Source organism: Phoxinus phoxinus, assembly GCF_949152265.1.
Source record: "Phoxinus phoxinus genome assembly, chromosome: 20".
NCBI lineage: Eukaryota > Metazoa > Chordata > Actinopteri > Cypriniformes > Leuciscidae > Phoxinus > Phoxinus phoxinus.
In genome coordinates this window covers 3,533,109-3,556,173 of record NC_136895.1, presented here as the reverse complement: position 1 = coordinate 3,556,173, position 23,065 = coordinate 3,533,109, and the positions used below count along the sequence as shown (strand labels likewise).

Genomic DNA, 23,065 nt, shown 5'->3' with positions numbered 1-23,065 from the left:
CGCCTTCGCCGCTGGCCCCGGTCAGCTCAGAGCCCTCTTCGCCGCTGGCCCCGGTCAGCTCAGAGCCCTCTTCGCCGCTGGTCCAGTCCAGTGCTGACCTCCCCAAGAAAATTTTGGGGGGGGGCAATAAGTCCTCTGAGGGGATCGTGGAGGTCCTTCCGACACGGTTCCCATGGCCACCCGAAGGGTCCACACCGCCATGGTCGCCCGAAGGGTCCACACCGCCAAGGCCGCCAGAAAGGCCTGCTCCGCCCTGGCCGCCTGCACGTCCTGCTCCGCCCTGGCCGCCTGCACGTCCTGCTCCGCCCTGGCCGCCTGCACGTCCTGCTCCGCCCTGGCCGCCTGCACGTCCTGCTCCGCCCTGGCCGCCTGCACGTCCTGCTCCGCCCTGGCCGCCTGCACGTCCTGCTCCGCCCTGGAGGCTTCCTGCTCCAGATCGGCCACCCCCTCATCAGCCTCCAGGGCGCCCACCCCCCCACCCCTTTGTTGTTCTACGGCGCGAGGTCGCGCCTTGTTGAAGGGGGGCGTTATGTCACGTTTGTCATGGACTTTCTGTTTGTTGTCTTCATCATCATTAGTTCATTTTCATCACCTGTCTAGTTAATCAGTTAATCATCCTTCATTGTCATCACCTGTTGTACCCTCGTCATCCTCTGTGTATTTTAGTTCCTGTCTTTCACCTTTCAGTTGTCGGTCAATGTTTATGTTACGTTGTATTGGATGTGTTACCCAGCTGCCTGTACCCGTTTTTGTGTAAATGTATGATTAGTAAAAGTTTGAATTGGAGCTTTGTGCCTCTGCCTGTCTTCATCCGCACCATACCCGTGACAGCGAGTTTCATGGTCAGAAAGACTTTTTCCTAGTCAAGTTGTATTTACTATTGGGAAACTCAGAGAGACTAGAGGATTGTGAATGCCACCATAATCATCAGTTTCTTTCCACAACAGCTACATCACCTTCATGTCATTCATGTAGTGCATTTAAGCCTATATGACATATATGAATAACCATTTAAAGCATATTGTATGTTGTATGTTTTATAAAGTACATGGCCAAAAGTTTTGGCAGTGACATAAATTGTGCTTCACAAAGTTAGCTGCTTCAGTATTTGTACTGTAGATTATTTTGTGACATGTTTCTATGGTAAACTGGTAAAATAAGTTTTAAAGGCTTTTATTGGCAAAAATAAATAAATACATGCAAATATATCTATCAATGATATATCAATATTTACAGTGTTGACCCTTCTTCTTCATAACCTTCACTCAGGCATGCTCAATATCAGCTTCTGTGCCAAATCCTGACTGATAGCGATCCATTCTCGCCTTATTAGTGCTCGGCGTTGATAACAATTTGTGAGCTTCTGCTTGTCCACACATCTTTTGAGGATTGACCACGGGTTCTCTATGGGATTAAGATCTGGGAGTTGCCTGGCCACGGATCCAAAATATCAATGTAATGATCTCTGAGCCACTTCATTATCACTCTTGCCTTGAGGCATGTGCTCCATCCTGCTGGAAAAGGCATGGTTCATCACCAAACTGCTCCTGGACCGTTGGGAGAAGTTGCTCTTGCAGGAAAGTTTTGCACAAAGCGCAAGACGAACAATTGTATATACTTTTTTTTGTTTTTTTTAATGACCAATGGTTTCGCTGGATAAGACCCTTATTTCTCGACTGGGATCGTGTCGAAACTTTGAAGCTGCATTGAGACGGACATTTGGACCTTGTTTTGAACATTGGGCTAGATGGTTGCCATTGAAGTCCATTCTGTGTAGACAAATCCTGGAATGTTTTCCTCAAAAACCTAAATTTCTTTTCGACTGAAGAAAGAAAGACATGGACATCTTGGATGACATCGGGGTGAGTAAATTATCAGCTAAACAATTTTTGAAAGTGAACTAATCCTTTATGGGCATAATTTTTTTTATTTTTATTAAAAGATAAATACAACAAAGCTAGAACATGACAATGAGGTATACATGTACAAAAACTTCTTGTTCAAAGCCTCTGAGATTGTTCAAGTAAAAAAATGTAAATGAGCCCTGATGTACTAAATACACACTCTGAAGCTGAGCTTGAAAAAGTGATGCACTGATTTCAGACATATTTTCATATAGTGTACTGAGGACTAATTTCTCAGAGTTCTTCTTCAGCATCCCCACCCTCTTCTCTGGATGATGCATCCTCTCCATGTCCACTCTTTTTGTTTTAGTTTGGCTGAGTTGCTGCTTGTCACCTGGAGACAATATTTGCTGACTTTGGTCTCCTATTTCTGGCAAATTGACGCTGACCATAAGATTATGTTTAACCTCCTCTCTTAAGGTAACAAAACTGTCCTTGAATCTTGGGTCAAAAAATGTGGCCGTGTTCATTATCATCTGCCAGATGTGTGTCCTCATCTCTGTCTGAGATCTCCTATAATATTGTCTTTAAGTTGATGTTTTAGGTTGCTGTCACTTTCTTCAACTGTCAAAGTATAAAAGATCTTCCAACTCAGGGGAAGGAGTGGTGTGTTTTTCAGATACAGGGCTCAATCAGTCTGAATCCGTAGGTATGAGGTGCCATTTCATGTCATTAGCAAGACCTCGATAGACCACTTGCCTGCTGTGTCCAAGCACTTGAGTTCATCATGGATCATTCTGTGTTTGGGCATTTGGAAATTTTATTATTTCTTCTTCTGCTGTCTCAACATCCTTGGTGAACCGCTGAGGCAGATACTGTCTTTCTCAAACTCAACAGTGCTACAGACACACAGTCTATATCCAGGCCCTTGTTAACGGTTAGGTGCAGGTTGTGCCCAAAGAAGGGGACTCATGTGAAGCCCTGCTGAAATGCTTTCTGGTTTGCTGAGGCATTATCAATGGTAATACCAGCCCATTGACATGTCCAGCTTCCTTGTTTCCTGTACTATCTTCTCCAATGCCTACATCAAGCATTCTCCTGAGTGACCAGAGTTCAGCCCAACACAGCCCAAACAGCAGCTCTGCATGTCCCAGGATTCAGATGAAAATGGCACAGTTACTGCAATGAATGTGGAAGTGGAAGTGGCTGGACCATAGGTCAGTGGTGCATGAAAAAAGAGTTTCCCTCAAGATTGTACATGAGTAAATCTTTTGTTTCATTGGGCTGGGATTTCAGTGTACATGAAATAATTTTGTGAAGGAAGGGCATACCTGTTATGTAACTGTTCAAGGAGTTGTCTGAACCCAGGTTTCTCAACAGGAGAACAGGCCAGGGAGAACTTAAAACATCATGGCAACGAGACGCTGTGTTCTGAAGTGCGACTCAAAAGCCAACTTTTTTCATCTGCCCAAGGAGGAGCATTTGAAGACTAAGTGTCTACAATTCATATATATAACTATACCACAGAAGTATAGTCCGAGCCTTGTGCTTTGTTCGCGCCATTTTGAAGACGATTGCTTTTTAAATGCAATCAAACTTGGATTCGCGAGCCGGCTGATATTGAAGGAAGGTTCATTTGATTGAGAAGAGCTTGCTATGCGTTTTAAAACTATACAACTACCTCAAAATGTAATAAATGGCACACCCTCATCCTTTCATATTTTTCATATTCCTTTCAGGTTGATGAACATAAGATACTTCAAATTATTAATCAATTGAATAATTCAAGGGCTAAAGATATATTTGGAATGGATACTGCATTCGTAAAAACATATAGTGCTTGTTTGATAAAGCCCTTGGTAAATCTGATAAATTTATCAATTAGAGAAAATAAATTCCCTTCAAATTGGAAAACTAGTATTATAACTCCAATTTTCAAAGCAGGATCAGCTGATGAGGTTCAGAATTATAGACCAATTTCTATTCTTCCTGCAATTTCAAAAATTCTGGAAAAATTGGTAGCTGAACAACTTATCAATTATTTAGAAAAACATGATTTACTTTATTCTAAACAGTTTGGTTTTAGGCCTAAGTACTCAACGGAAATGGCAAACTGCTATCTCACAAAATTTATTAAGGAATCTTTAGATAAAGGTAATGTAGTAGGTGCTGTGTTTTTAGATCTCAAAAAGGCATTTGATACTGTGAATCATGAAATTCTCTTACACAAATTAAATGCATTTAACTTTACTCAGCAGGCAATGAATTGGTTTAGATCATATTTAGAATCCCGAGATCAGTGTGTTAAAATTAATAATTCAAGATCAGCTTTACGAAATAATAATATGGGTCTTCCTCAAGGGTCAATTTTGGGCCCATTGTTGTTTTCCTTATATGTTAATGATTTTCCAAACTGTTGTAAGCAAACAAAATGTCAGTTATATGCAGATGACACAGTCATTTATGTATCTGCAAAGACTCCAAGTTTAGCCGCAGAAATATTAACAAATGAAATGATTGGTGTGTCACAGTGGTTACAGAACCACGCACGCACGCACTTTTTCCGGTTGAGTGTACGCTGTGCGTGTTTGTCTGCCGCTGCTCTCCGGTTTTTTGCTTCTAAACACAACAAAGCCTCGCCGTGGGAAATCTGGTGAGCGACTGAACTATGCTTTGTTTTGCGGTGCGCTGGGTTTTGTTATTTGCCTTATGGCAAATTGTTACCTGGAAGAGTGAAAGTTTTCCCAGTGTCTACCGGTCCCACGCCATCATCATGTGTTTGAAATATTCAAGTTCGGATTTACTCCTCATGAACAACGACTCTAAATCTCGCCTGCCGCCTGATGTTTACTCAGCGTGCGTTGAGTCTGGGATAATTCGCCGCCCACGCTATGTTCATCGTGGAGCCCGCTCGTCTAGGATAACTACTATTACTACCCCGGGATTGATACCAACTACATGGTCGACTATCAGAGGGACCCGGCATATGGAAACACCCAGACGGGCCACAAGCAGCAAATATCTACGCTCTCTATCAAAGTTGCTCCCTGCGGAAGTGCAAGTAAAAGCAAATGACACTGTGCTTATAAAGTCAGCTTTGATAAACGCTAGATCAGTGGTAAACAAAACATTTTTATTAAATGATTTTTTTCTAGCAAATAAATTGGACTTTATGTTTATCACTGAAACTTGGCTGACTGAAAATGATTTGAGCCCCATTTCAGAACTTCTTCCCACAAATTGTGTTTTTTTCAGCTGCCCTAGAAAGTCAAAGAAGGGTGGAGGAGTTGCTGTAATTTTTAAAAATAGTTTTAAGTGTAGGCAAATACCAGTAGAGAGTTTTGCCAGTTTTGAAGCTACACTATGCAAAGTTGAATCTCCTTGCTCTCTGCTCATTGCTGTGATATACAGACCTCCGATCCTTAAAGGTGCTTTCTTAAATGATTTTTCTGAATTCTTATCTGATATAGTCCTGAGAAATGACAATCTTTTAATTGTAGGTGATTTTAATATACATCTGTGCTGTCCGGCTAAGCCTCTTGTAAATGAGTTTGTACAGCTAATGGACTCTTTTAATCTTAAGCAATCAGTATCTGGACCAACCCACAAGTTAGGTCATACACTTGACCTAGTGTTATCCTCTGGTTTCCTCATTAATGACATTTATATAAGTGACACTGGTCTGTCTGATCATTGGCCTGTTATGTTTAACAGTGTTTTTCCTAGTTCATGTGACTCTGTATATCGGCCACCTAGTTCTCTTGTGCGCTACATAAATCCAGCCACTGCTTCCAATTTTGAGGATTTGTTTGTAGCTTTGACGGCCGGTTGCACAAATTTGGTAGCTCAAGGCTCGGATGTCGAGAGTCTGGTTACAAATTTTAATGCTTCATGTACCGAGGTGTTGGACGAAGTTGCTCCGTTAAAAGTAAAAACAAACAAAAAATTAAAGCAACCTTGGTTAAATGAAGACATTAGATCTATTAGAAAATGTTGTAGAAGGGCAGAAAGAAGATGGAAACGAGATAAACTGCAAATTTCTTATCAGCTTATGCAAGCCAGTTTGTCCCAATATCAGGAAGCTGTGAAATTATCTAGGGCAAATTATTTCTCAACCCTGATTGAAAAAAATTCTCATTGTCCAAAATCCTTATTTTCCACACTAAATTCTGTGTTAAATCCTCCGATTTTATCCAGTTTGGTTCCAAGTGCTGATCTGTGTGAGAAATTTTGTAGCTTCTTCATAGATAAAATAAACGGCATTAGGTCCCTGATTCTACCATCTTCACCTGAAAGTTGTTATAACTTACTGACCTCTTCTAGTCTGACTGAGTTTCAGACTATATCACATTCGGATCTGCGGGCTCTGATTTCTAAAATGAAATTAACTACTTGCTCTCTGGACATTATTCCTACTGTCCTTTTAAATGAGGTATTGGAGGTGGTTTTACCCAGTATACTTTCCATTATTAATGCATCTCTAACCAGCAGCACTGTTCCATCCTGCTTAAAATACGCTGTGATCCACCCCTTGCTAAAAAAACCCAGCCTTGATTCTTCAGAATTAAGTAACTATAGGCCGATTTCAAAATTGCCTTTTCTATTAAAAATTTTAGAAAAAGTTGTTTTAAACCAACTCACACCATACTTAATTGTAAACAACACTTTAGATCCTTTTCAGTCTGCGTTTAAAGCCAAACACAGTACTGAATCTGCTTTACTTAGAGTGACTAATGATATCTTGATATCAGTCGACTCTGGAAACTGTGCAGTCCTCGTTTTGTTAGACCTAAGCGCAGCCTTTGACACTGTGGACCATTCTATTATGTTGCAGAGATTAAAACATGAGGTCGGCATCCATGAAAACGCATTACAGTGGTTTGAGTCGTATCTTTTAAATAGGAGTTTGTCTGTTGAAATTGGAGAATTTTCTTCTTCCTTTGTACCAATAACATGCGGGGTGCCCCAGGGCTCCATTTTGGGTCCAGTTCTTTTCTCTCTTTACATGCTACCTCTGCGCCGGATTTTCGAACATTATAAGATCAACTATCACATCTATGCAGATGACACTCAACTCTATTTACCATTAGATTTTGGGAATGAATCTGTCTCATCCTTGTTAGCATGTTTGAAGGATCTCAGAGTTTGGATGGACAAAAACTTCCTTCAATTAAATGAAAAGAAAACAGAGGTTATCCTGTTTGGCTCTAAAACTCAAATTGGCAAATACAGTGCTTTATTAAGTAATTCGCAGTTACAAGTTAACTCTCATGTTAGAAATCTTGGGGTCACTTTTGACTATGAGATGAATTTTGTTAAACAAATAAACTCTGTAGTTAGCGCCAGCTTTTTTCAACTAAAGTGTCTTCGTAAGCTAAAACATATTCTAACTTTTAAGGATTTGGAGATAGTAATACATGCTCTTATATCCTCACGACTCGATTACTGTAATGCTTTGTACGCTGGAATTAGTCAATCATCAATTTCACGTTTGCAGTTTGTTCAAAATGCTGCAGCTCGTTTCCTTACTGGGACAAAAAAGAGGGAACACATCACACCTATACGGGCCTCTCTCCACTGGCTACCCGTGAAACAGAGGATTGATTTCAAGGTTTTAACTTATGTGTTCAAAGCTTTAAACGGTTTGGCCCCGATTTATATATCCGAACTTTTAAGTTTATATTCTCCTCAGAGATCACTTAGATCAGCATCTAAGTTACTATTAATTGTCCCAAAAGCCCGCCTAAAAACAAAGGGAGATAGGTCTTTCTCAGTTTATGCGCCAAAATTATGGAATACTCTTCCATTATCTATCAGAGTTTCCCCTACATTAAAAATATTCAAAACGTCGATTAAAACGTACCTTTTTGCACAAGCATACTAAAATGCATTTTAATGCTATAGCCTATTTATTTCTGTAAAGATCATGTGAGTTGTCTATTTTATTGTTGTTACTTGGTTTTATATATATAATCTTTTGTATATGTTTCTTGGTTTTAATTTTTTGAAATGTTATGCTATCTGTATGTGCAGCTGTATTTAGATTGTGAAGCACTTTGGTCAACACTCGTGTTGTTTTTAAGGTGCTATAGAAATAAACTTGACCTTGACCTTGACCTTGACCTTGAGAACAGTTACTTGACCCTGAATTATACAAAAACTGTCTCAATGTGTTTTTCAATCAGAAAGAAGGTAATAAGTGGTTTTATAATTAAGATCAATCAAAAGGAAATTGAAACAGTTAATAATTTTACATATTTAGGTGTTATTTTAGACTCTCATTTGAAATTTGATATGCATGTTAAGAAACTATGTAGAACAATCAAAACAAATCTGAATTGTTTTTACATGATTAGACCATATATATCCTTGAAAGCAGCCAAGTTATACATGCATGCAATGATTTTTTCACACTTATCTTACTGTGTGACCGTCTGGAGTCAGGTTTCTCAACTGACTATTAAACCTGTTAGATCCCTATATAAACAAACATTAAAAATTTTGGATAAGAAACCAACCAGATGGCATCACTGTAGCATCTTACAAAAATACAGTTTGTTGAGTTTTGAAAATTTTATAAATTCATCTGTTATTAAAATGTTTTTTAAATGTTTAAATAATCTTGCGCCAAACGTTATATGCAAATTAATATCAAAACAGAGTAGTACTGGGATCGCTACAAGAGGTGCAACTACACAGAACTGTATAGCACCACAGAGAAAAACTAAATTTGCACAATCTACATTTACAGTTCAAGGTACATTGTTATGGAACAGCTTGTCAGCTGAATTGAAAATGCAAACACAGTTGAATATCTTTCAAACAAAACTGAAAAAGTGGTTCAAACAAAAGCAGATATGTGAACATTGATGGTTGTACGTAGTCTTAGTTGTTTATTTGATTTTATCTTTGTTTTTTGTTTTTTTGTTGTTTTTTTAGCCTAACCAGGGACTGGGGCTGCAAATTAGCCTTTGGCTAGAAGCCTATATGTAGAGCATCGGCTGCATGAAATTGTAGCAATGTTATACTGCATTGTCCCTGTTAAATAAACTGATGAATGAATTTCTAAGTGTATTTGCATCAGCTTCCTCCTCCGTATCACAACCTGTAAGTGTTATTAATAATTGTTGCTTTTATGTTTTATGTAGCATGCTTAATTATTATTTTGTTTGTTGTGTAAGCACCGTTTAGCTTCTAGGTCTTCAATGGCAATTGTATTGAGATTTGTGAAGTGTTTGTCGTTGTTTTCGGAGTTGTCTTAAAGCATAGAATAATACCTCGTAGTAACGTAACTGCATTTTTTATTTTTTTGTAAAAACGTTATGTTTATGCATCGGGCTAACGCAAACAAAGACTGATTGTGCTTTTACAATGTGAACTCTGGGCTATGCTCGCTAACATAACATTAAATTCTTTATCTTATTTTTAGTTTTTTTACTACAAACTAAAGCAGTGGACTATAATCATTATTATAACACGATTTAATTGATAAAAGCATCATTGTACTCCGTGTTAAACAATAAGTATTATCTCTGTAAACACTGCTGGGTCATCTGACCAATCAACGCAGATTAGCGTCGCGCAAAGGAGGGGTTTGGAAAATGAGTCGTTGAACGAATCATTTGGGAGTCGGTGAGCAAATCAGGTAAAAATAAATGCATATTATACGACAACAAAAGTGTTTTTTGACATTGCATGCACGTAAAACTGTTGTTGGGGACTCCCTAAACAACATTAGGAACATTTTAAATGTCATAATAGGTGCCCTTTAATTTATACAGAGAGTCTGGCCACTCTCCATTGACAAGCGTTAACTTCCTTGAAGGTGGGTACTCTGTTGAAGTTTAAAACTATTGGATCTGCCCAGAGTCACTCTGGATCTGCCATAACCAATCGCTAATGTTTGGTCGTGAGTCTCGTGACGTATGACGACTCAAACTAGTGCACGACCTCAACGTCATCGTTCTCAACCACTCCCTCTGTTCGCTGATTGGACCGGTAAAAAATTGATCGGATAAAACCCAAGCATATACCGCAAGCTCAGAAGTAGTACTGAAGGAAAATGAAAATTGAGCGTAAGTACGTAGGAGGGCGGACCCTTAGCAAAAATCCTGGGGCCGCCACTGTCCCCGGTGGAGCTGATGGAGGGAGGAGCCATGGTGGATACGCCTGCCTGAACCAGGTAGACGACTGGCCGAGGTGGAGCAGAAAACCCAGGGTGACGCTGAAGCCCTGGGGGGCCACAGTGGAGCTGCAGGCAGGAGTGACCGAGGTGGAGGCGTGGGCTTGGCAGACCGTGGCGGAGACAGCGGGAGTGAGGACAATGGAAAAACCAAAGTGCTTAACCAGCGACGACTTGGAAAACTTGGAGCTGGGCTTAACTAGGGATGAATTCGACAACTTGGAGCTGGGCTTATTCAGCGACGACTAGGACAGCTTGAAGCTGGGCTTATTCAGCGACGACTAGGACAATTTGGAGCTGGGCTTACCAGCGATGTTTTGGACAACTTGGAGCTGGGCTTATGCAGCAACAACTTGGACAACTTGGAGCTGGGCTTATCCAGTGACGACTTGGACAACTTGGAGCTGGGCTTATCCAGCGATGACTTGGACAAACTTGGAGTTGGGCTTATCCAGCGATTACTTAGACAACTTGGAGCTGGGCTTAACCAGCAACAACTTGGACAACTTGGAGCTGGGCTTAACCAGCAACAACTTGGACAACTTGAAGCTGGGCTTAACCAGCAACAACTTAGACAACTTGGAGCTGGGCTTAACCAGCAACAACTTGGACAACTTGGAGCTGGGCTTAACCAGCAACAACTTGGACAACTTGGAGCTGGGCTTATTCAGCGACGACTTGGACAACTTGAAGCTGGGTTTATCCAGCGATGCTTTGGACAACTTGGAGCTGGGCTTATTCAGTGACGACTTGGGCAACTTGGAGCTGGGCTTATTCAGCGACGACTTGGGCAACTTGGAGCTGGGCTTATTCAGCGACGACTTGGGCAACTTGGAGCTGGGCTTATTCAGCGACGACTTGGGCAACTTGGAGCTGGGCTTATTCAGCAATGACTTGGATGACTTGAAACTGGATGGGACCAGCGGTGGCTGCAGACCAGCAAACATCAATGTCGAGCTCCAGCTTGGTTTACGTACCAATAAATTCCCTCAAACTCCAACTTAAATGCTCTCTGTGATGGACCCTGTTGCCGGCTTACGCACTTGTACAGACTCTGCATTGGGCTCGTCCTTTGGGAAGAAAACAGCCTCTGGCGATCGCTCTGGCTCTTGTTGCGGGCATGGCTGACAGCTGACTGGGCTCTTCCTCAATGTGGCAGATGGTGAAAGGTGAGCGGCACTGCACCAGCACCCACATTCTGCAAATTCCCTTTTTTGGCCTTCCGAAAACAGATTAAATTAGCGCTGTTCCTGAGCAGTAAAACCCAAAAAGTTAGCTTGTGCACTGTGCATTTTATGGAAGACAGCTTCCTGAACCTGTGAGAGTACAACGTCAGCTCTAACACAAAGACCACTGTGAAATGTTCTGCTCAAGTCGTGCTTGGTTCCGATCGATCTGCTTTTCAGAATCAGACTCATGCTCGAACTGATATGGTAAAACCGAGGACATTATTAACTGTTTACAATTTCTTTAGAAGTCTTGGAAGCTGAAGCTTGTGATCATGGTAAGTGGCATTATATTTCCAAAACTGTTGAGATGTTTGGCCAATCACAAAGCACTGGGTCAGCTGGCCAATCAGAGCACTCTGAGCTTTTTGGAAGGAGGGGTTTTGTAGAAATCAGTGTGTTTCAGACAGACTGGGAATGAGGTGCTGCAATAATATACAGTATGTGAAAAAAAATTTGTTTTTTGAAGATTAAAGAATGTTAACCTATTCATATTCACCCAAAAAAAACGAAAAAACTTTTAAAATTGCACCATATGACTCATTTAAAGGAGAACTCCGGCGCAAAATGAACCTTTGGTCTAATTACACATTGTTACCTAGTCAACCGTTATCTGAGATTTGTTTTCATGATTATCGAATGTAAATAGTTTTATCTCTAAAAACAGTTTAGCCTATAACGCTAGTATAACGCTAGTATATAGGACATAGAGTAATGACAAATAAAAATCGCTTGTTAATACCACTAACAAGGCTCAAAATAGCCCCACACTAACACGGTAGCATAATGAGGGTCCCTACATGCAAACCGAAGCATTGAGAACTTTGACAGTGTCCAGACAGTTTAATAAGAAGATATTTTATACATACAGTCAACTTCACGTATACAAGCAGAAGCCATCTTTGAAAAACAGACTCTATCAATCGATCTACGAACCGCCGATCCAAATGCGCTGAACTGTGTAGAATCTCATATGGTCCAGCGCATTTGGATCGGCGGTTCGTAGATCGACTGATCGAGTCTGTTTTTCTAAGATGGCTTTTGCCTGTATTCGCGAAGTTGACTGTATGTATAAAATATCTTCTTATTAAACTGTCTGGACACTGTCAAAGTTCTCAATGCTTCGGTTTGCATGTAGGGACCCTCATTATGCTACCGTGTTAGTGTGGGGCTATTTTGAGCCTTGTTAGTGGTATTAACAAGCGATTTTTATTTGTCATTACTCTATGTCCTATATACTAGCGTTATACTAGCGTTATAGGCTAAACTGTTTTTAGAGATAAAACTATTTACATTTGATAATCATGAAAACAAATCTCAGATAACGGTTGACTAGGTAACAATGTGTAATTAGACCAAAGGTTCATTTTGCGCCGGAGTTCTCCTTTAAGTCATTATGTATCACTATCCCTGAGAGCGTTTCAGTAAAAAAAAAAAAAAAGCTGTTGATATTACTGCCACTTGCCACCGTCACTTGTCTCTTTTTCAAGATGCAAATTACAGGTTTTTACAGTGCAATAATAAATTAAGCAACGCCACATATTTTAGCTTGAGATCCAGATATGCATCCATCAAATTGTCAAATTACAGTTTTGCATGCAGCATAAGTTAAATCTGCTGGTTAATCCTAAACCCATGATCAATATTTGAGAATTCACCAGATGGAATTTTGAACAGAGGTAAACAACACTTCACAACATCAACCACATATTATATTCGAACAAAACATTCCTTGAGATGTACAGTAACAGCAAATAACCAAGGAGCTGAAGCCTTACTGTTTCCATGAAAGGTCTTATCGAACATTTTTTCCACGATTTGGGACTGAGGACATGGCACTTGGTCTCAAGGACGTCTAAATCAAGATAATAGACCTTTCCAGCAGGACCCTACAGCAAGGGAAAGGGGACCTGTGAAATAAACAGTATCTTGCAAAAATGACAAATACATACATTATATATATATATATATATTAAGACTTTGAATCTGCAAAACAGTTTGGTATTAATAATTAATGTAATAATATGAGTAGACCTACTAATGCTGTGGTTGCCTTTTCACTAGTAAAAATAACAGCACTTTTTACCAACCTGTTGATGCGCCTGGACGTTTGTGATTCGGTTAAGGGCAAATTTGTAACCTGTTTGTCTGTCCTCATTTATGTACGTGACGGCCAGTCGGGACAACTTCTCCACAATCTTGTCATCACAGGGAACGTGAACTACTGCAAAATTTGTCCCCAAGACACACAAAATGTTTGCGGCCAAAAAAATCCAAATCAGAGTCAACATCTTTGATTCGTTTTACGGAAAATGCCCTGCAGAAGATAAGCAGTTTTATTTCAAATGCAGTCGGTTTATACCATGAGATGAATGTGACTTTGGAATCAGGTTTGATAAACATTAACAAGATGATCAATGTGTGTGACCTGACTGTGATGTAAACAGCATGTGTGCCATAGTCAACGCTCGGCTCAAAATATACCCCAAACCTATTCAAATTGATTCATAATATACACTTATGAAGTGTTAATAATGTATCACAGAGTGTTAATGAAAATGCAAGCAGAATAATCAATTAATAACTAAAATACAAATAAACACTTTACCTCAGGAATGCGCAGTTCCCCCGTCTACCGCAGAGTTTGGTTCCAGCCCTGCAAGCAGCTCAAAAATGTACATTTTAGTGTGAAAATAACGAGCTTGATTGGTTGGTTCAGGTTTGTTTGTTTAGAGATGGATATAACTTTGTGTCTCTATTTTCTCACGTAGTCGTCATTCTACCACACGATGGCGCTGGAATCGCAATGACGCCAGAAAGATGTTATCAACAGATGTAGAGGAACTTTAGATGCCCAGATGCACTATAGGGAAGAAAACAAACTGGATCTAATATTGCGCATCATTATCCCTCATAAAAGAAAGCAGGCTGTGGTTAAATATCGTCACCGAGATGTCGACACAAAAGTAGCCTACAAATACCTTACGTTATTATGATTATCACATCCATGCAGCATTTAGCATAACATATACGTTTTATTTTAGTTTTAACATAAAAGGGAGACTGAGGAAATTTCAGAGATTAAAATAAAACAAGGTGTTGTCTTTTATTAATTGTCAATAAATTAATCTCAATTTAACGTGATTCATGAAGTTCCCATAACTGTGGGAAACACTTAAAGCCCCCTGTGGTGAAAATCCAGCTTTTAATGTTGTGTATGTGTCTATGTGGTGTTTTAATACGCTTTAAGTCAAACCATGTGTAAATTCATAAGTCGACAGCATTGCTGAGTATTTTCTCTATCGACTATCGACTATTTTATTTGTCGTATAGTTGCGTTTTGTTTTTTGCTAAATAGATTGAACGTCTCACTGACCATGAATCGCCGGAATTTTTCAGACACTTTATGTTTTCACCCTTAACGGTTTAAATTCGTTTATAGACCTAAATACAAAATGACAGACTACAGATGCGTTGAGTTCGGATGACAGATTGTGCGCGAGAGGGAGTGTCCGAGCGCGCGCACCTCTCCAACACACACACACACACACTAGCAGTCAACACGAGCTTCACGCGCATCCAGTAGCCTACATTCAACCGCACAACGATCCACACACATTTGCGCGAATGTCCTCTGTGAATATGATGTTTATGAGGAAGGTCTGCTGCTTCCTGCTCTGTTGTGTTTTTGAGGCGAGCGTTGCGCGCAGGGCTGAAGAAGCGGAGACTTTGGAGAAGATCGAGAGCGCGCGTTGCGTCTCGCGCTGCCTCACGCTTCACATCACGCAGATCACAGCGTCATTCAAACACCTGCAGGTAAGCAAGAGCCACTGTCAACATCTCTCGCTGTGAGTTAGTTGGAAAGTACATCTTTGTATAACCTTCAAGAAACATCTTTGTTGACACTTATATTGTCACAATAGGAACTTTCTGGTTCTTGACCATAAAGAAACGCATAAATAGCCTACTATTAAATGTTACATGACCATCTTCCCACAAACAACATGAAAGTGCAAACACGTAAAAGGTAACATACAAAATATAAAATCATTGTTTTGGTCTACAGAAATATGCCAGTGTGATTTGTTTTTGTCCGCTTGTTTACAAATGCTGTTGCAAAAATAGATGAAGATATTGGAATGATGATATTAGGTAATATTAATACCGTTTTAAACGAAGTGTTTGAATAACTAGGTGCTTGAAACCAACACAGATAACTACTCTATAAAAATTGGTATTTTGATTCAAAAACGTCCCCAAGCATGTGACAACTAGCCCCAGTCTGCCCTACCCCTTTACTTTTTTTTAAACATATGCACTTGGTTTAGTGGATGGGAAACACATTGCTTCGTGTGTGTGTGTGTGTGTGTGTGTGTGTGTGTGTGTGTGTGTGTGTGTGTGTGTGTGTGTGTGTGTGTGTGTGTGTGTGTGTGTGTGTGTGTGTGTGTGTGTGTGTGTGTGTGTGTGTGAATGAAGTGTTTATTGGCTGTTTTCACCTGTTTTCTCCATGAGGTTATCCCCTAACTGACTGGAGATCAGCTTTAGTGCAGTTGTAGTTAATTATGTGGTGTTTCGAGAGAGTCCTGACAGCATATGGTCTGACTCTCCTCTCGTCTCTCTCTCTTCTGTTTGCTGTGCATCTCTTTAACTGACATCAGCTTATGTGTGTGGCAACTCCGTGAACCGATTGTCTCAACCCAACCATAATTAAATCATAATTAGAGGCACTTTATGAAAAAACGATCCACTTTAGTAGTTCCAGACATTAAACTTTGTCTCTGATCTACTTCTAATGCAATTTTCTCCTCCAGTTCCTGTCTGTAAATCTTGATTTGACTTGTAAATCTATGATTTCATCATAGAATTGCATCTGGATACCAGAGACCCCTTTTGTCGCATACTTTTTGCATTTGCATGTTGGGTCTAAACAGCTAAATATATTACTTTAGAATGAATGACTTATTACTTGATTTGTAGGATCAGTTGAGATTTTTTCTAGATGCGGTATATTAAAAGGGCAGAGAGTGTACAGTTTTATTAGCCTAGTAGTTGGAGCATGATTAAAATTAGCCAAAATATTTAATAAACGAACACGCGAGAGGGAGATTTGCAGAACATGTGTGAGTTCTGTGGTGCAGGTGGTACAGTCAATAAGTGTTTCCCTTAAAACTAATCTTTGATCACCAAAATGACATTTTTAAATGTTTTTCCTGTGGGAAAAAAATCCCCATGCCTTATAATATCTTGAATGTAACTCGACACCCTTGCCTCATTTAGTATTCGCGGTTCTATGAATATGCAAATGAGCCCGCCTCCACTCACTCACTCTCTCACTCACTCAGAGATCCACTGGTTGACGATCACACGTTGATCTGATTGGTTACAAGGTAGTGTGTGACGTCAGAAACACCAGCGACTTCACACCGTGTTTTTGAGACGGTCTTTGGTTCACTGCAGTTTTAAGCAGAAAATACTCAGCAATGCTGTCCACTTATGAACTTACACATGGTTTGTCTTAACGCATATTTAAAAAAAACACCACATAGACACATAAACGACATTAAAAGCTTGATTCACACCACAGAGGGTCTTTAACCATCGATGCCAATGAAGAACCTTAATTTTTAAGAGTGCATAAAGAACGGAATGGAAAGGTTCCATAGATGTTAAAATCCTCCAGGGAACCGTAGATGCCAATAAAGGACCTTTATATTACAGGTCTGCTCATTACCCATAATGCAGCATGTTTTAGAACGAGACCACTGACACTCATATATGAAGGAGCGTGGACCACAGTTGCCTATTTATTGTGGGAATTCTGGGAGATAACACGCCTTGTAAAGGACTCGCTAACACGTTCTTCTGCCAACTTTGGCTTCTGAAAAAGCATAACGGCCTCATAAATTACTCGTACAATTGCTGTAATTAAAAAAGGATGAGATTACTCACTGCAGACTACAATTCTTCTCAGAGAGTTTCTTCATGCTAAAACAGATTTGTGTTTGTGAGACGGGGACACGGTGCAGGTTTCGTGTTACCGCTCAAAGCATAGCTGGGGGTTTCGAAGAAGGTTTCCTCCCAGTTTCCCTTTAAAAGTCAAAAACCCAAATCCAGCTCAGCGTCTTCACACGCACAAGAAGAGGAATGTTTGATAAGTCATCTCTCTCTCTCTCTCTCTCTCTCTCTCTCTCTCTCTCTCTCTCTCTCTCTCTCTCTCTCTCTGTGGCTGCAGGTGGACGGTTTACGACGTCTCGAGACAATGCTGTTTGTTGTGTTAATTGTGCGCATATCCAGTGTCGGCACAAATTGTTATATTGTGGTGAAAAAAAAAAAGTGATCGCACATGACAGGTGTAGAGTGTCAGACATCAAACAAATGCAGGCAGAGTTTTCATTTAGGTAGAATTACACTCCTCCTTTGTTCTTCTCATCTTAAAGCGGTGTTCACACGGCCGCGGACGGCTGAGGGCATGGGTCATTATTACTACACACTCTGGAGAAACGGCAGCTCTAGAGTAAAGTTATTGTCCAGCTAAAGTTAGTTTTGATTTATTAAGTACATTTGGATTAACACAGTTTTAACACAAACAAACTAAAGCTATTTTATATTTTAACCATGCCCTAGTGAACATCAGATGTACTAAAATGCATTTATTAGACTACTATACAAATACATATACATGATGTACTTAATGTAAATACCCTGCAATTGTACTGTTGGTATCCTATACTAATATACTTAAAGTCTGCTAAATTGGAACAAGTAATTTTGTGCTTAATTCACTTTAGTTATCTGGAAATAGTGTTGATGTCCAACTAAAGATATACTGAAGTATATTTGATTGTGCTAAAGTGGAAATGCAAGTATACTTTTTAGGCACACTTTAAATATCTTGCATTTTAAGACTGATATTATACACAGATCATACTATCCTTACTAATAGTGAACTTAAAACACATTTCAGGCTTAATTTTAATAAATGTGCATTGTGCAATAAAAAAGTAATCCAAATAAAGTTTAATTATAATATTTATATCAGTAAGTCTCAAACAATATGTCAGTAAATATGTTAATGGATTTGTAGTGTACTTAAATGTATTGTAAATTTATTTTAAATACATTTTGGTGTAGGCTTCAGGTTTAGTTTTCACTAAATAAATAATTGTTTTCAGATTAATGTTGTTCTAATTCATTTTAATAAATGCATTTTTAAAATTATGATTATTTAAATAAAATAAAATATGCAAGAGGTTTTTTTTTCAATTTATTTGTTTATTTATTTATGGAAATATGATATGCAATTCAAATACATCAATCTTAAATATAGGCCTAAATATTGTTTTTAAGGTGTGTTTTAGCATTGACGGTCGTGTAGCTTTGTATTCTGATTTATATATATATATATATATATATATATATATATATATATATATATATATATATATATATATATAAATAGTAAATATTTAATTATAGCAGAAGCTTCATCAGTGACCGATTTATTTGAGGAGACTCTTAAAACCATGAACCGTGCACTTTGTGGTGTCGCAGAATGGTTTTAGTGAAAGCTTGGGACTTTCCTGTCAGGACGTTGTTTTCCTGCGGCTCCAGAGTAATTAGTTGCATGGCATTTATGGCTCAGGTATTGGCTTTTTATAACTGAGTTGCCATGAGCTAAGATGGCATCATGCAGGCCTCAAACGCTCATTAAAAATAAATCACTGTGTGCATGCTGGACTATCTGTGTGATGTGTCACGGGGAACGTACAGTACCTGCTATCTGTAGATCTTCTCAATCTGCCACTGCGAACGTTTGGACCCAAGCTCTCATGAAAGTGCTTACATTTACATTTGAAACTTATTTATTTGTCTGAATCTTTTAACTTATTTTAAATAATCATTTCACATTGAATACTAAATGAATAGTAAATTACAAAATTACCCCCCCACACACACACACACACACACACACACACAATGCTATTTGTGTAAAGATTTTTAATGCTCAGTCAACCCCAGCTTGGCCTGGCTTTACACATACACATCATTTGCAGTCTTCTGTCGCTGGTCTGCTGTTGAGTTACTGGTGCTGACCGTCAGTGCTAACATATCTCTGTGATCAGTATCAACAGACACACACACATCTCTATCTGTTGCTGTTTCACAAGGTGTACCTCAAGGCTCGGTTCTTGGACCACTTCTTTTTCTAATCGATATGCTTCTAGTAACTAGGGTATCTGCTTTTCCATAAGCGCCATCTTCTGTCAGAAAGTGAATTTACATGTGTCTCTGTCAGCCATTTTTTGTGGATGGGTCTGAACAGAAATTCGGGCCACATTTTCATGCCGAACATTCATCTTGGTGTGAACAGGCCTTTCGTTTTCATAGTTATGCTGATGCCAGAGAAATCTACATACTTCACAGTCTAAAGGTTTTTTCTCCTGCTGCCATTACTGCTAACCTCCGAGATCTTGAAATGTGGATGGCAGTGTACTCTTTAAAACTGAATACTGACTGAAAATTTGTCCAAAATATTCGGTCCTTGCCGTTGCCACCGTTGGTGTAACTGTTTTTAAGCCTATATCATCCAGCTTGCTAAATCTTGTTTTTCCCACCTCTGTAATATTGCCCATTTATGTTCTTCAATACAGTCTCGACTCGAGTTGTTGAACCAGTAATTAATGGTTTCATAACTTCTGACTTAGATTACTGTAAATCGCTGTTTGTATGTAGTTCAAAACTCTGATGCTTCACATGAATTGCTTCACAATTTTGATGAGTCCATTTAGATCTTTACAGTAAAATCCAGCTTTTAATCTTGTTTATGTATATGTGATGTTTTTAATACAAACGTAAGTTCATAAGTGGACAGCATTGCTGAGTATGTTCTCCTTAAAACTGCAATGAACCAAAGACAGTCTCAAAAACACAGTTTGAAGTCGCTGGTGTTTCTGACGTCACAAACTACCTTGTAACCAATCAGATCAACGTGTGATCGTCAACCAGTGGATCTCTGAGCTGAGTGAGTGGAGGCGGGGCTCATTTGCATATTCATAGAACCACTTATCAATCAGGTCAACGTGGGCTTTAGCATATCATTAACAGCGAACTAGCAGGGGAGTCTCGAGATTATCCCGGTATATTTTTCCATTGATATGAAAATCAGGTAGATTTAGCAATATAGCAGGTGTATGATGTATATTACGATGTTATGATGAACTATATGCCTTTCTCCACGGACGTTCTGAGTTGTTCTAAGCGTTTCTGATTATTGTTAGAAGCCAGACTGAGACGTTATGTGTCCGACGTTGAAAAGAGCGATACCATTGTGCAGCGTTTACCTCAGTAAGTTGATGAGTGGATCTCTAAGCTGCTGCGAGTGAGTGGAGGCGGGGCTAATTAGCATATTCATTGAACCGCGTATCTAAATGAAGCAAGGGTGTCGAGTTACATTCGAGCTATTTTTAAGGCATGAAGTAATTTTTTCATGCCTTTAACAAGATTCTTCTTAAAACTTTGACTTTATATTACACTGTAGATGTCTCAATGTTCGAGTTTCCTCAATGCTCATGCTTGAAAGTACTTTATGCACAGTATGCAATAATAACATATTGAGTGTAAATTATTATGTTTATTAAATAAATACCGCCTTATTTGGACGATAAAGCCCTTTCCTACACCTAACCCTACCCGATAAACACTTAATTCCACTTTTCACATATTTTCTTCATATTTATCGAAAATAAATGCCTTTCCAATCTGATATGTGATGGGAAAAGGGAGTTCGACAAAACTCGTGTCAAAAGTATCTGCCTTCGCCACTGCGGCTTACAAATTCGAGACGTTTGTTGTACTTTTGTCTAGCCCAACCAGACATTGGTGGGCGGAGTTAGAGTAAATAGCTCTATTATAGGCGTGCTATTTGCACTTGGTGTAATAGACACTCTGTTTTTGGCATATGCTTTGTAAAGTGTCCTTGGGTTCTTGAATAGAGCAATATAAATAGATATTAGTGATATTATTAATAGTGATGGTTGCCAAGCAATGCATCACTATTATTATCTCGCATGTTTATTCTTCTTCTTCCTCTTTCATACAAATTTAGGCATCTAACTTGTCATACACATATGAATTAGGCAATCGTCCAGCTTATTATTAAGGACATTTTTTAAGGCATGCGAAAAATTGGGTGAAATATCCCACAGACGTAACATTGAGAAGGAATTAGTGAGATGATATCTCTGGATTAATGTCACAGAAACTTGTGGTGCCTTGCAAGCAGAAGGTGACAAAACCTTATTAATCCTCTACAAACCTATGTATAAATTACTCCGATAACTAATTTTCAGGTTGCACTAAACAAATGTCTCCAGTCTGATACTCTGCATTGCTTTAAGTGTGTGCATTGTGTTTCTCATTTGTGTTATTGTATGGCTTTACTAAAATAACTAATTCCAATTGTTATGTGCATAGTGATGTGTTACGGTCAAAACCACAAGAGCTTCTGGTAATTTGTGTTAAAATATAAAGGCTGGTTTGTCACAGACACTATAAAAATCCAGCAGAACAACTTTATTGAAATGCTGTTTACAGGAAGAGACCACACCACAGAGAGCTGTGCTAATCTGTTTCTCTTTAGCTCTCTATTCGAAACAATACTGAAAAGGGAGGCTTTTAAAAAACGGGCAAGAATTGGTGAGGCTATAAAGGCGGTTCAGGGAAATGTCGTCAGGTTGGTAGACTCACAATAGGGCATGTGGTGAAGACTGAGGTCCGAGCAAACATCACGTGATTATGAGACACTGAACAATGTTAAGCTTTGTAGAAATAAGAAATGGGTATATGGCATGGAACATATAGTTATTTTCCGCAGCACTAAAATGAAAGCAATGTGGCATAATTCTCTGGTGGCTTTGATGGTGGTCTGTGGAGGGATCATGAAAGAAAGGTATGAAAACTCATATGAGCTGAACGACAATTTAAACTGTCCAAGAATGACAGGAATGAATGAGAGGAAGTTACAGTGCCAATGACTGATAAAAAACAAAAAAGTTTAAATACTTTTATGTTGTGGTTGATTTTTATATGGTTTGTATTTTGTCTCAAATATCTTGTTTCAGAAATGTGTACACATTTTTGTCCCTTTACTTAGATATATTTATTAAACTATCATCTAACATTAAAGTAACATAGAAAAGTAGCACAAGTAAGAGTATTAGGTTAGACTATGCTCATCTATAAAATGTCTTGTTACACCACTTTATAAAAACATTGATGTTGTCTTGATGATATTTTTTATTTGTAATGAAGGGATTGATTGCTTTACAAAAATGTTGTCATTTACTGAGTTTTTAAAATACATGTATATGACTTTCTTCTTTCAGAAAAACACAATCGGAGTTATGTTAAAAAATGTCCTGGCTGTCACCATTATGTTCAGTTTAGTTTTGTTTTCATGGACTTTCAGTTTGTTGTCAAGTCACCTTTATTTATAGCACTTTTTACAATACAGAGTGTTTCAAAGCAGCTTTACAGAGATAACAGGAAAATAATGCAACAAAGTTTGTTTCCAGAAGAAAATAGCATGAGTGATGGTTCATTTTTGTTTATATATATATATAGCCGCTCTGGAGTAAACCGGGATGTCATCGTCCAGCTCAGTTCTTGTATAATAGTGTCAGTGCAGGCAGATCAATATTATTGCTGAATATCAAATTAAATGTTCAATTTAATTTCCCCAACTAAGCAAGCCAAGCCAATGGCAACAAAGGTGGAAAAAGGCGACAGTGGCAGGAACCAAAACCCCATCAGTG

The 23,065-nt window shown here is 39.0% G+C and overlaps 2 protein-coding genes across 3 annotated transcripts in view; one reads left to right on the top strand and one right to left on the bottom strand.

Moving 5' to 3' along the window:
• LOC306987767 (fetuin-B) overlaps positions 1-13,937 on the bottom strand; it is a 30,003-nt gene extending 16,066 nt beyond the window's left edge. Inside the window, exons 1-3 of the mRNA XM_079592305.1 lie at positions 13,861-13,937; positions 13,343-13,569; positions 13,031-13,141 (exon numbers count right to left, since the gene is read on the bottom strand). Of these exons, the coding sequence (XP_079448431.1) occupies positions 13,031-13,141; positions 13,343-13,543 (312 nt within the window). The 5' untranslated portion in view covers positions 13,544-13,569; positions 13,861-13,937. The remainder of the gene's footprint in view (positions 1-13,030; positions 13,142-13,342; positions 13,570-13,860) is intronic.
• An 803-nt stretch (positions 13,938-14,740) lies between these two features.
• Positions 14,741-23,065, top strand: part of anos1b (anosmin 1b) — an 81,506-nt gene continuing 73,181 nt past the window's right edge. Inside the window, exon 1 of one of the 2 annotated variants that reach the window (XM_079592298.1) lies at positions 14,741-15,068. In XM_079592298.1, coding sequence (XP_079448424.1) covers positions 14,880-15,068 — 189 coding nt within the window. In that variant the 5' untranslated portion in view covers positions 14,741-14,879. The remainder of the gene's footprint in view (positions 15,069-23,065) is intronic. The other variant, XM_079592299.1, reaches the window with a different exon arrangement.